General features: G+C 40.7%; 1 protein-coding gene across 1 annotated transcript in view; it reads right to left on the bottom strand.

The window, feature by feature from the left end:
- Window positions 1-4512: 4512 nt before the first annotated feature.
- Window positions 4513-15233, bottom strand: part of akap7 (A-kinase anchoring protein 7) — a 148562-nt gene continuing 137841 nt past the window's right edge. Inside the window, exon 8 of the mRNA XM_033021276.1 lies at window positions 4513-4810. Coding sequence (XP_032877167.1) covers window positions 4614-4810 — 197 coding nt within the window. The 3' untranslated portion in view covers window positions 4513-4613. The remainder of the gene's footprint in view (window positions 4811-15233) is intronic.

Raw genomic sequence — 15233 nt, 5'->3', positions numbered from 1 at the left:
TAGATTAGCCATGATTGAATACCAGAGTAAACTCGATGGGCTGAATGGCCTAATTCTGCTCCTATGTCTTATGGACGGATTCACCAGCTAGTACAATGGGATGTTGGACATTCTTTGGATCATTTGTATCAATTTCGTAGATTACTATACTAGTAAAAAATTACATTATTTCTTTGCTTCTTCTTACTTCTTTCCAAACTTAAGAATTACATGTAATCTAAAGTTCCATTCCTCATGCCCAATCCCATACTAAGAATTGTGCTTAAGCATCCATCCTCCATTGCTTTCTTGCTTTTATTGGAACTGGCATTAATATTCTTGGAATCATATGGTGTGGAAACAGGCCCATTCGCCCTAACATGCCAACACCAGCCAATATGCCCAAGTCCCACCTACCTACTTGGCCCATAATCTTCTAAACCTATCCTACCCATGTACCTGTCAAAATGTCTCTTAAATGTTATGATAGTACCTGCCTCAATTACCTCCTCTGGCAGCATGTTCTACATACCCATCACCCTTTGTGTAAAAAAGTTACCTCTCAGGTTCCTATTAAATCTGTCCCCCTTCCCCTTAAGCCTATGTTCTCTGGTTCTCAAACCCACTATTCTGGGCAAAAGACTGTGTGTATTTAACCGATTTGTTCCTCTCATGATTTTGTACACTTCTATAAGATCACCCCTCATCCTCCTGCGCTCCAAGGAATTAAGTCCTAGCCTGCTCAACCTCTCCCTATAGTTCAGGCCCCTGAGTCCTTGCAACATCTTCGTAAATCTTCCCTCCACCCTTTCCAGCTTGACATCTTTCCTACAACAAGGTGACCAAAACTGAACACAATACTCCTAAGTGGCCTCACCAATGTCTTATACAACAGTAACATGACTTCCCAACTTCCATACTCAATACTCTGACTTATGAAGGGCAATGTGCCAAAAGCCTTTTTGACCATCCTATCTGCCTGTGATGCCACTTTCAATGAACTATGTACCTCCACTCCTAGATCCCTCTGCTCTACAATACTGCCCAGAGCCCACGTGTTCACTGTGTAGGTCCTGCTCCTAGACTTCCCAAAATGCAACACCTCACATTTCTCTGTATTAAATTCCATCAACCATTCCTCAGCCCACCTGCTCAACTGATCAAGAGGCAGCTGCGATTGTTGACAACCATTTTCACTACCTATCTAATACCACCCACTTTAGTCTCTTTACCTTCTCAAAATGATTCTGTCGCTGCAAACTTCTCCAACCCTGCACTGCAACTTGCGATGCTCTGAATTCACTCTTTTCCCACCTCATTTTCACAGTACTCTAGATTTTACCCATTTAACCTTGTAGTATGTCCCTTCTCAGTCTGTCTACAGAAGTCATTTCAAAACCTACCTTTTTGATCATTCCTTCAATTCGTTTTCCAAATTCTCATTTTATGTCCCTCTTGAAGATAGACACAAAAAGCTGGAGTAACTCAGCGGGACAGGCAGCATCACTGGAGAGAAGGAATGGGTGACGTTTTGTCTAACTTCGGTTTAAACCAGCATCTGCAGTTCCTTCTTACACATTATGCCCCTCTTGGCTGTGTTAAGGAATGTTAAAGATGTCATATTGTTTATCTGCTGTATTATACTACCAGCAGGCTCAATGAGGCCCCCAAACCATTTCCAATCACTTTCAATAGAAATGCATCATTTAATTGAATAAACAAACAGCAGCTGATCTCTGATTTTGTATTTTCAATCTGCACATTTAATCTTAAAGAGGAATGTTTTGAGCGTAGCAATTACACGTATCACAAAGAAAGCAATATAAAACGAATGAAAATGCACACGTTATTCACATGGGGATGGGCAGCCAAAAAGTAAACTAAATAATGCACTATTGGACAATGCATTGCAATTATCGTCTCAAGATCAAAAGTTGTAGAATCAACTTTGTAAGCATATTAAAACATTTTCCATAAAATAACCTATCAGATAGTGACTATCCACTTAAATTTGAAAACAAATAAAATATCTTGCATAACTTGCATAAAGATTATTCAGGCACATTTTGTGAAAATTTAGCAAATGACTTGAAAACCAAATAATAAATAGAATCATAATAATTTTTATTTTAAGTTAATTCGCAATCATACTTGAAAAACCATTAGCTCACATCAATAATCACATTATAAACCTCTAACAATATATAACTTTAATCTGGCTGAAAGAATTTGACCCAATGTAACACAAAATAAGTTATTTAGTGATATAATTTGAAAACAAATGTTATGAACTCAACAGTAACAAAACCACAAAAAAGAGAACAAAAATACTTAAGAACATTATTAAATAATGATTTTGTTAACACAAAAATCCTCTTCACATCTAAGAAAATCTGTCGTGCATTTAATCCAAACAGGTGTTGGTTTAGTGCCACCCCCATGCTGAAATGTTCAGCTGGCCTGCTTTGACCAGTGTCTACGCATTCATAGCTGTCAAGAGATCCCATAAACCAGTTGATGTATGCATCTTTGCCAGGCTCTTTAAGCCTTGACTTAAGCAAATTGACTTTAAAGCAGGAAAGTGCTTGTAGTGAAAATAAATGAATCACAGTGCTCTAATCAATGTGATAAATCATATATGTGAATTGCTTACTATTCCCAAAGTAATATCAGTAATAGCATATAAAAGTCTTTCCTGAAGCTCTGAGCATAAAATGCACCCTCATACACTGCTGCTCCTTACAAATGCAATTGATCTTCAAAGGCTCATTGGAATACATATTTGCTTAAATTCAAACGGCAGTTTAATCCTATCTTCTTTTAATTAGCAACATAGTGACTTTGGCTAATGGCAATTTTACTGTGGGTCCATCCATATGTATAGATGTTTAAAATCAATATGCAAAAATTCACACCATGTAATCGAAAATAATTACTGTCATGAATAACAAAATCAATGTTAACATGGGATAAAGCATGCTGCAATTAAAATTAATGATTTTTGTGAAGGGATTATTTAAATGTTCAAATACCTTCCCCCCCCCCCCCCCTAAAATGAATGAAAATCGATTCTAATGGAATCTCAGAAGTTAGTTGTCAATTTTGGATTTGGTAACATGGGGTCTTGAAACAGTTGCTTTGTTCCAGCTTAGCCCATAGTTGCTTGAATAGTTCATGGATGTTACGAGAATATCAACTGCACAAATACAAATGAGGCAAATAATGTGTTTCAGTCTTGAGTGGTAAAAATAATTTGTGACTCATTGCTGGAAATGTAATAGACTGTGTGCTTGACAAATTATATATGATGAGTTGAAGATTTCAGACCTATTCATTTAATCATCATCCAATCTAATTTAGCAATGCAAATTAGTTTAAAGCAAATGTAAATTAAATAAATACTCTTTCAAACATTTCTTCCCAAATACCTGTGTAGGTCTAATTTATTTAGTCAATGCAACTAAAATGCTGTCTTCCTCAGTTGACAGTTCAATCTTTCATGGACAGCAGTAAACTAATTGCTGCCCGTTCGCCAGCGGGAATGGATGCATTCAAGTTAATAATATTTGGAAAATTCAATCAGTATATAAGTAGATAGATATACATTTCATATATCTATATATTATATAAATGCAATAAAAAAGGATTCAGAGCTACAACATTACATGTTGATTGAATTTCAATAAAATAATACTGATCTTTATATTTTCCAACTGAAACAGCTGATGTACAAAATAATTATAAGAAACATGTTGAATTTAGGTGACCTCAATTCTCATTTCCTCAGAGATTTTATTACTGTACTTTTTTTTTCATTTGACAAGTCATAAGAATCAATGTTGACAGATCCTCCTGATCATTGCTTCAGTGCAATGCTTTTTACAGCCATTTCCCTCTGTATTCTCATTTGTGTCCCTGGATGCGACAACAGTTCTTTTATCTGATTAAGTTTGCACTGTACTGCTTTGGTTTCTTTCTGCAGAGCATTCCTAATTATGTCTGAATCACGCTTTCTTCCTGAAGAAGAAAAGATAAAAATGTGTTTCATTTTACAAAAGTTGATTTAAATTACAATTTCAAACTAAATATTCAAAAGAAATATAGATTGTTTTTACAGCACAACCATAATTATAAATAAATACTTGTAATATCCGTGTGCACTAGAAGGTTCAGCTTACATGTAACAATGTTGTGAAATGATTAAATCTACATAGTTCAACAGTTCAATCAGTTTTACTTATTCTCTATTCTCAATCATTTTAGATTTATTATTTTCTATTATGAATCACTATATTTGCGCTACAATAATAAGAAAAAAACAGTTGTACAAACTAAATCAATGAAACTGATGTCTTGAAGAAAAATCAAATCAATATTTTCAGGTACTCGAGACCCTTTCATCACATTTGACGTCCATACACAAGCATTGAGAAGACGATCACTTTCTTTCAGGCGTTGCGTTGGAGAACCTCGGATGAATAAACTGTGAAGGTCTTGATTTTCCTCCATTGCAGTGTATTATCTTTCCTCAGCTTTTTCAACCTTGGTGCACTGAACACTTGAGACAATGATCACGTGTACTCATAAAAATACTCTCTGCACACACTAAACACCGGTTTTAAAATGTAACTTTTTCATTTCTTGTTTCCATTGTTTGGGTCAGTGTCCTTAAACCATTTTGAGCTGTTTTTCTGCCCATTTGTGTTCAGTTTTGCTTTAGATTGTGTTTCCTCTAGGTACTGCTGTACAGCCTTAATCACAGCGGTCTCCACTAGCCGTTTACTCAGACTGATCAGTTCCTCCTCATCAGGTTCATTCTGATTCTTTCTTCCTACACACCACAACAAACAAAACAGATCAGGTAACACCTTCTCATAGAACATACCAAAAGTTTTACCATATTTAGTCAACAACTTACATTTATATAGGATTTTTATAAAGTGGAAAAACATCCTCAGGTGCTTCATGTAAGCATAAAGGGCCTGTCCCACTTGGCGATTTTTTCGGCGACTGCCGGCATCATTGACTGACGTATATCAGGTCACCGTAAAATTCGCGGCGTGATGACGTATGACGCGCAGTGTTTTTTCAAGTGGGACATTTATTTTTGCTTTTATTGCTTTTAATTTTAATTAAATTAAATAATGATTCATATCTTACACTGCACTGTAATGCCCCTGTCCCACTTAGGAAACCTGAACGGAAACCTCTGGAGACTTTGCGCCCCACCCAAGGTTTCCGTGCGGTTCCCGGAGGTTGCAGGTGGTTGCCGGAGGTTGCAGGTAGTGGAAGCAGGTAGGGAGACTGACAAAAACCTCCGGGAACCGCCCGGAAACCTTGGGTGGGGCACAAAGTCTCCAGAGGTTTCCGTTCATGTTTCCTGAGTGAGACAGGGACATAACTTTTATTCTTGTGTTTTATACTTGTCTTATTCTATTTTAGCTTGTTGTTATTTTCTATTCTTTTTAATTTCTTTTGATTGCTTTTTAATGCTTTGTGTAAAGCACTTTGAATTGCCTTGTTGCTGAAATGTGCTATATAAATAAACTTGCTTGCTTGCTAGAGAATTCATCCCGTTTGCCTGGAGCACTTTAAGCCTTAAGCCCCTGTCCCATTGTACGAGGTAATTCAAGGGTTCTCCCGAGTTATCCCGTTTCGAACTCGGAGAATGTCCTTAGCGGGACCTTAGGAGTTTGTGGATGTCTCGTAGCGGCTCGTACGAGTAAAAAGTAACAATTTTTTTCATCACAAGTATATTTTTTACTTGTGGACATTTTTTGCAGGGATGAAAAAACGTCACGAGTTTACCGGATGACCCGAGTACCTACCGTTATAGCATCCGCTACGAGACATCCACGAACTCCTACGGACCCGCTACGGACATTCTCCGAGTTCGGATCAGGGGAAAACACGGGAGAACTCTTGAATTACCTCGTACAGTGGGGACAGGGACTTTAGCTCCAGGTGGAAAAGATCAATGCATAAACTACTCCAATCTTCAAAATGTTTGGCAAATATTAATCAGAATACATTCAATTTGACCGACATTGAAAACATAGCCTTGAGGTTATGGAGATTATTAGAGATTGAGATCAACAGCATGAGTTTACATCAAAACTATATTAAAAAGCTGGATCTTTTTATTTGGGTAAACATGGTTATATGAATTACTATTCACACCCTGAAAAGAGAGGCTGACAGGAGGTAAACCACCATTTTCCCTGTGTTCATTGTAAATGTCGGTTATAACCCCATAAAAGATTGCTGAATAGGCGATCTACATATAAAAAAATTTCCCCAAAATATTTTTAAACAATGCAGTAAATGAAATATTCCCATGTAATATGGAAATATTCCCATGGAATCCAAAATAGGGTTTATTGTTGTAACTATAAACCCAAGAAGCCACGGTGCATATTTATACACACCAAATTATTCAAACACAGAACTAATATCTCTACTTTTTGGCTGCTTGTTCAACAGGGAAACAACACAAACGTCCACAGGGATCAAGTGTACAATTATACTACAACAATTTGTTCAAATTCTAAACCAGAGATGAAAACGATATTGCCACTTCCCAGAAAGGGACCAGAAAACCAAGTAGTTTTTATTTTAATTGACGTAATTCCAAAATTAAAAGCAAGATTAACAACGGATAAATATTTTACTAAAAGTCCTATAGTGGCTTCATAGAAACATAGAAAATAGGTGTAGGAGTAGGCCATTCGGCCCTTCGAGCCTGCACTGCCATTCAATATGATCATGGCTGATCATCCAACTCAGTATCCTGTACCTGCCTTCTCTCCATACCCCCTGATCCCCTTAGCCGCAAGGGCCACATCTAACTCCCTCTTAAATATAGCCAATGAACTGGCCTCAACTACCTTCTGTGGCAGAGAATTCCAGAGATTCGCCACTCTCTGTGTGAAAAATGTTTTTCTCATCTCGGTCCTAAAAGATTTCCCCCTTATCCTTAAACTGTGACCCCTTGTTCTGGACTTCCCCAACAATCTTCCTGCATCGAGCCTGTCCAACCGCTTAAGAATTTTGTAAGTTTCAATAAACATATGGGAGCTCAACATTTTCCCTCAGTGCCATGGCCCATTAGTCACTGCCAGTTGCCCTCTCCTTGGCATCCTTACAATGACTTCTATCAACTGTTTGTTCCTTTCCTATTATTTTTTGGATTGCATGGATGAGTAGCGGGCTTCCTCCGAAATGAAATACACTTTATTCCGCACATTCCCAATATAGATTACGATATACTTTCTTCGGTTTATCTGGAACTGCAGTTTTAGCTCCCCCTCCAAGTTGCTTGATCACCATTTGCTAATTCTTCCTGCTGAAGTAATAAATTCTGTAAACCAAGAATGGTAATTCTAGACAGTGCTGCTACTTGATTCCAGACATTGCTCTCGGAAGAGGTGAAATATCCCAGGATAAAAACTGGAATGGGAAATTGATACTTTTTAAAAACTCATGTATGCAATAAACCCATTACTGGCTCTAGACCCAGGTTAGGCTAATATTTTCCAGGCAACCATGACTGTGGTGATACCTTTATAATGGTGAAGTACCCAGAACTTGCATGTGAGTTATACAAAAATAACAGCAATGACAGTTGCCTGGGAGATGTTATCTCTAACTTGAGATATGTCAGTAAATTGTGTTGCCAGTTTACACAGTGAGTTAATAGCTCCAAAACCTATGTCCTGTTCTGCTGCCAGAACTACGCCAGAACTAAATATCCAACTTGACAACGCTCCAACAACTTGACCCTATCAGATTTCCAGGGATCAGGCAGTTTGCTTGTTTTTGGCAAGTTTATTAACGTCATCTTGTACTTTGTTGCATTATTCTTCAACTTTAACTACTTGCTTCACGTTGCTCTAGACTTCAGAAAGATTCTCACCCCTTCAGTCAACTTCAGACAAATAAGAACAATACTGCAGTTGTACAGGGTCTTGGTGAGACCACACCTGGAGTATTGCGTACAGTTTTGGTCTTCAAATCTGAGGAAGGACATTATTGCCATAGAGGGAGTGCAGAGAAGGTTCACCAGACTGATTCCTGGGATGTCAGGACTGTCTTATGAAGAAAGACTGGATAGACTTGGTTTATACTCTCTAGAATTTAGGAGATTGAGAGGGGATCTTATAGAAACTTACAAAATTCTTAAGGGGTTGGACAGGCTAGATGCAGGAAGATTGCTCCCGATGTTGGGGAAGTCCAGGACAAGGGGTCACAGCTTAAGGATAAGGGGGAAATCCTTTAAAACCGAGATGAGAAGAACTTTTTTCACACAGAGAGTGGTGAATCTCTGGAACTCCCTGCCACAGAGGGTAGTCGAGGCCAGTTCATTGGCTATATTTAAGAGGGAGTTAGATGTGGCCCTTGTGGCTAAGGGGATCAGAGGGTATGGAGAGAAGGCAGGTACGGGATACTGAGTTGGATGATCAGCCATGATCATATTGAATGGCGGTGCAGGCTCGAAGGGCCGAATGGCCTACTCCTGCACCTAATTTCTATGTTTCTATTTCTATGTTTCTATTCATCACTGCAATGCAGTTTTGAACTTCACATTTCAATGCAAAATGTAGTTTCTCAGTCATGTGTGCAGAAATCATGAATCTTTGAAGAACTCACTGCTCTCATTGTGGACTGGTTGATAGCTTACTACACTATTCAGTAAACGTCATGCTCATGCTTTAAATTAGATTCATACTTCACAGAAAGCTTATCACTCTTTACTAACCTTATAATTGACCAATGCTTCCACACCTCTAAAAAAAATCCTTAAACAAAATCCCAAATTTTCTGGAATTTGATGGTATTTCCTGAATTTTTCAAAAATGCTTCCTGCGTGGTATTTGTTGTTGTTTTTCTTTCGCATGCACACGTTAACAACACAAAGAAGAACAAGGCAAAACAGATCTATGTAATTACACCGTATCTGCCTGCCTCTGTTACTCAACCTGCTCTCAATCCCCTCTCATGTGCCTCAGTCTCTGCTCCCTCTCTCTCCCACTCTCCCGGGGCGGAAATCCTGGGGGGATAGGGGGGACACGTCACCCCCTACTTTGAGAGGTGGGGGACGATTCCCCCCCCCCCACATGTTATGTTATCCGGACTTTATCAGGCGCTTTCTAAGGGCTGAATCGGCCGGTTCGTGGGGCCTTTCAGCGCCCAGAGCAGCTTAAAATCAAGCTGCTTCACCTAAGGCGATCGAGGCTTCCGATGTTGAAGCCCCCGATGAAATACCCCGTGAACAGGCCGACTCAAGCCCCACGATTCGGGGCGGGCGAAGCTGCTGTTGTTGGAGTTCGGAGTCGGTCACCAACCAGGTCAGCTCCCGATGTTACCGTCCACAGGGCCCACGGTCGAAGCCGTGCGTGTGCGTGTGTGTGCGGCCGCCAAGAAATAGTGTCCCCCGCATGTTTTGACAGCGGTTTCCGTGCCTGCACTCTCCCTCCCTTCCTCTCTCCCTCCCTCTCTCTCTCCCTCCCCCTCTCTTTTTCTTTCTCTCCCTCCCTCTTTCTCACCCTCCCTCCCCGTTTCCCTCCCTCCCTCTCCTCATCTCTCCCCCCTCGCTCCCTCCCTCCCTCTCTACCTCCCTCCCTCCCTCTCTCCCTCTCGCTCTACCCCTCTCTCTCTCCCCCTCTTTCTCTCCTTCCTTCTCTCCCTCCCTCCCTCTCTATCTCCCCTTCCTCTACCTCTCTCTCTCCCTCTCATTCACTCCCTCCCTCTCTCTCTCACTCCCTCTCTCTCTCCCCCCCTCTCTCCCTCTCTCTCTCTCCCTCTCTCCACCCCTCCCTCTCCCTGCCCCTCCCTCTCTCCGCCCCTCCCTCTCGGCCCCTTGAGCCCACCCACCATTCTGTAAGATCAAGGCCAATCCCAATGTAACTGCAATCCCACCTTCCACTGGTAACCTTTCACCACTGGCTTATCCAGAACTTCCACTGCGAAAGAGAATTCGAAGGACTCATTGTTATACGAGAATTTTCCCAAACAGTCTGTGACCCATAGCACTGTGGCCATTGCGCTATATTTAGAACCCATAGCGCTGCAGCCGACTGCTTTTTGTTTAAATTCCCACGCGTTAAACTAACAGCGCTCTGTTTAAACCTTGAGCGCCAAACCAGCAGTGCTCTGTGTATTACCTTTACACCCCTTCGCAGGCCGGAAGCGGAAATTTCCCGAAATTATTCAATTTCCCTAAAATTACCCGAAGACAAACAGAATTTCCAGAATTTCGGGTAATTTCCTTCAAAGTGGAAACACTGTAATTGACAGTAAATTCATCTCTGGAATAATAAATAACATGGTCAAAAAATATTTCAATGCAGAACTTTAGAAGGAAAATATATTTCAAAGTTGTGTAAAGGTAGCTTTGTTTTCAATGAGGTCTACATAGTAAGAATTGTTTAACCTGAATGTTACATAGATTATTGTGTATCCAATAATAATTTTAGGTCAAGATATTAAAAAGGAGCTCAGATGCGGTCATAAATTAAAAAGACAAAGACCTGATGCCTCATATCATTATCTGAGATTAGATTTTTTTTTCATAAACCACATTATCAGTAGCAGTCTGCTTCTGTGGTATATCAGTTGATATCAAATTGACTCAATACGGTGTTTCTCCATAAAATTGGATTTTGTTGGTGATTTTTGATTGAAAAAGAAATTAATAGATATAATTCAAATTGTGTAGGTAGGAACTGCAGATGCTGGTTTACACCAAAGATAAGACACAAAAGGGCGTGGTAACTCAGCGGGACAGGCAGCATCTCTGGGTAGTAGGAATGGGTGACGTTTCGGGTCAAGACCCTTCTTCAGATTTCAGATATATTTGACTGTGTGTGACAAATACAAACCGATTTGTGCTGGGCTAGAGAGAAGTTGTAACAAATATAGAAGAGATAGAATCGTGAAATTATAAAGAGATTTGAGAAATGAAGAGTTAGTGGATTGAAAGCCAAGTGATTTTTATAAAGTTGGTGGTATGGTTAAAAATAAAAATTTGTTGCAAATTATCTAGGTGTTGCAAATTTGAAGGATAGACAGGGTTTACAGATTTGACTGCTGTAGGGTTGGGGGTGGGGGCAGGGAACAAATGAGTGGCGAGGAATCAGCACTGAAAGGGAAGATCGAGAGTGTCGTGGGTGCATTCAGTGGACCATTTTAGAAAGAGCAGTAGGGGAAGGCCACAGAATGAAGGAAAACAATTAATTTTGCTAAGCTAGACACAAAATGCTGGAGTAACTTAGGAAAAGGAATGGGTGACATTTTGGGTCGAGACCCCTCTTCAGACCCGAAACGTCACTCATTTCTTCTGCCTGACCCACTGAGTTACTCCAGCATTTTGTGTCTATCTTCGGTGTAAACCTGCATCTGCAGTTCCTTATTATACAATAAATGTTTCTAGCAGTGCTCCGAATAAAGGCTGCAGTTTTAAGACCATACTATCCCAGAAGTAACTAAACAACCAGGACAATATGATCCAAGGCCACCTTCCGCCATCTACCGCATCTTCCTGTTGGCTCACGGAGGAGGGGAGGCGGTGGCGAAGAGATCCCAACTGCTTCCCCCTTTGGCGGCGGCACTTGGCGGTGGACAGGGACGGCTAAGGCAGCGGGGCGATGATGTCGGTGTTGTCCGAGAAGCGTTGACCTTCCTTCCTCCCCACCTCCTCTACCCCTTCCCCTCTCTCTCTCTTGTACGCCCCCCTCCACTCCCCTTATCCTGGGACCCCTCTTCTCCATCCCGCAGATCCCCATTCCCACCTCTATTCAGTCCTCACTGACATCCTGTGGTCCCCTTACCATCTCCCCCCCCCCCCCCCCATCTATTCATCCTGCACTGATCTCCCTATCCAGCTAGCATTGATTCTCCTGCCACCCCCCATCCATCCTACACTGGTCCCCCCATTCAACCTGTACTGAACCACCCATTCATCCTGCATTGATCCCCCCCCATCTATCCTGCACAGATCCCTCCATCCACCCTGTAGTGAACCCTCCATTCATCCTGTAGTGAGCCTCACATTCATCCTGCAGACCCCCGATCCACACTGTACTGACCCCCCCCCCATTCATCCTGCACTGACCCCCCATTCATCCTGCACTGACCCCCCCCATCCATCCTGTACTGATCCTCCCATCCATCCCGTACTGATCCCCCCATTCAACCCCCACTTTCATCACCCGTGCTCTCCCCTCACAATTTTACCTACTCCAACCAACACCCGCTATTTCCCCTGCCTCAATCCATCCATCCCGCACCGATTACCTTCTCAACCCCCCCCACCCCCCTTTAATGAATCCATCTGATTTACTCCCCCCCCCCCCCCCCCCCCGACCCTACTGCGCTGGAAATGTCTTCAGAGCGAACGTTGACTATGTTTGATAACGGAATGCACTCAAATGTGTTTTAATTCCCAATGCTATTATTTGTTATAATCCATAAAGATGGATTAATTAAATTGTGAAACATTAAAACCGCAATGCTCGATTGTCACTGCTACCGTTGACACGTTAGTACAGAATTCATTTTAATGTCAAATCAATGCTCTTAATATGGAGTATCAGTACAGTAGTTATTTAATGAGCAACATTCACAACTATACATTGGATTTATCCAGGTTTTACTTCTACAGTCAGTCATATACATAACAAATTTGGTCAAGAGATATTTCAGTTGAAATTTTATCGTTAATTCTGAAGTGGGAATGATGGAAACACCATTTATCAATAATTTTCAAAAAATCTGGTGCGTACAAACTGGGTATCTTCATTGCTGTTCACACCACATACATCTAATCTGAATGTCCGGTAATGTGGCGCTTTGACACCTTTAAACATATTGCCAAAAGAACATTTGCTGCAGTTATGTCCTTTGGCCATCTCTTGTCAGTTAGTGTAATGTTTAACCTGTCAGGTAGGTATAGTCGGTTTTAACAGCTATTATCATAAAATGCCTTTAGAAATGTCCTTGCAACCTGTATATTTTGTTGTGGATAAATTATGTGGGAAGCGAGAGTGTTTATGTACCAATAGCAATAACGACCCATGCTATGGCCATGTCATGATAATTTTCGGTCCTTCACAGAAAACATGCTTGCATCAATCTGTAGTGTGCATGGTTAAGCATATATGTTACCATGGTCCAGAATTTATTGACACAGGTTGATCATACGCTGAATAATCCAACCACATTTTTGTTTGGAAGTAGAAAGAAATAATAGAAATTGCATTCATTGCAACGTGTAAAAAGAGTTGAGATACTGTATTATAATTTTGCTGCATGTCATTGTGGTATATATCATATCTTGATTGATGAATATGTTTAGTTTGTGACTATTTGAAGCAGAAATAATATGTGAATGCTTCATTGAGCATAATGCCGACTGGTAACTACGCACTTTGCCGTGCAAATTATCGCACGTGTCATGCAAGCCGTCTTAAATGACCTCCTAAACTTTCATTTGGCTACCTAAAAAGCTGCCTAGGTTGCCCGGCTGGCAACGGAGAAAAAAAGTTAAGTGAGAGCCCTGACATATGTATCCAAACTGATACCAACACATCTCAATCCAAACTATACTTCAACTACTCATTGTGGCTGTGAGATCCACATTTTCAGCACTGTTTGGATAAAACACATTCTCTTGAATTCCCTTAGGATTTCTTGCTGGCCATCAGATATCTGCCACCTCTAGTTACGGTCTTTCTCATTCTCCTTGCATCCACTGCAACACATTTTACGATATATTAATTCATTTTTGTGCATTGTTTTCTCAAGAGAAAAAGCGCTCATCCTTTCCTGGAGATGCAAAGAATTACTGAAGACGAAATCTTGCATAAAACATAAAGTGCTGGAGAAAGAGGGAAGGATTTTATTTTAGATTGAAGAATTCAATGGTCATACCTTTGGGTTGTACACTACCCAGGTAGAATATGAGGTGCTGTTCCTCCAATTTGTGTGTGACCTCACACTGGCAAGAACCACATTGATTCACCGGGGAATAGGGAAGGTTGTTCTATTTCAAGGAATTTTAAATTGAAATATACAGGTTTTACTGCAACTGTACAAGATACCAGGGTGACTACATCTAGCTTTCCTTTATTTAAGAAACGGTGTTATTTCACTGGAGGTGATTCAGAGAAGGTTCACTTGGATAATCTCGGGTAAAATGTTGTTCTCAGAGGAAAGGTTAGACAGTTTGGAATATTGCTCACTGGGGTTTAGTAAAATGAGAAGCAATCATATTAAAACATTTATGATTCTTAGAGGGTTAGTCAGAACAATTGCTCAGAAGATGTTTCCGCTCGTGAGAGAGTCCAGAACCAGAGGCATGGTTTCAGAATAAAGAGACACCATTTCTGACTGATATGAAGAAGAATTTCTTCTCTGCAGGCTTTGTAACTCCTGCCACAATGAACTGTGGGGGGAGAATCTTGGGTATACTTACTTGTGAGCTAAATAGATCTCCAATCAGTGTGGGAATCAAGGGCTATAGGGAAAGGGCAGGAAAGCAGTCTTGAGGAATCAGGGGAGCCATGGCCCTAATCAATGATGCAAGTGGTAAAGGGGCTGAATGGCCGACTGTTTGTATGGTCTATGGTGATAAAGTCTAATCATGTAAAAGATACTCTTTGCATTGATAGTACTTCCATCATTGCTGTGTTACTCTGAGGAGATGCATAGCAGCTTTCAGGTCCCTCCAAGGATTTTTCATAAGCAATGATGTATGATGATAGCAGTCGTTGCATTCAGTCTTTAAATCACATAATTTAAGATTGGATAAATAATCAGATAACTTGTGTTTGCTACTTAGTTTGAACATTAAACGTCTGGGAGAACATCCTGCTTCATACAATGCCATTAAACACCTTAATTAGTGGCCTTACATCAATGTCTCATCCAAACGAGAGCCCTTTGACAGCCCTCATACAGTAAACACTCTACGGACTAATATATTTACAGGTTTACAAGGGAATAAAACAAGGGGAGGTTTGGACTGGAAGAGGACTGTTTAGAGGCTGCATGGACTCAATGGGCCAGATGGCCTCCTTCAGTGTTGTTGATGATTATGTGATCACATAAAGACCCACGAGCAAGGATGTGTCATAATAGTGGAGGAGTGTCATAATGGAACAGACTACAGGCAGAAGCATTAGTCGGTGAACAACAATATTTAAATTGCATCTTTAAGGTATGGCAATATCCAAGCTACCTCACAGGCTATCAAG

The sequence above is a fragment of the Amblyraja radiata genome, chromosome 5 (assembly GCF_010909765.2).
Source record: "Amblyraja radiata isolate CabotCenter1 chromosome 5, sAmbRad1.1.pri, whole genome shotgun sequence".
In the NCBI taxonomy this organism is placed as follows: Eukaryota; Metazoa; Chordata; class Chondrichthyes; order Rajiformes; family Rajidae; genus Amblyraja; species Amblyraja radiata.
The sequence above is the reverse complement of the archived record's forward strand: the minus strand, read 5'-3'. Positions and strand labels throughout refer to the sequence as shown.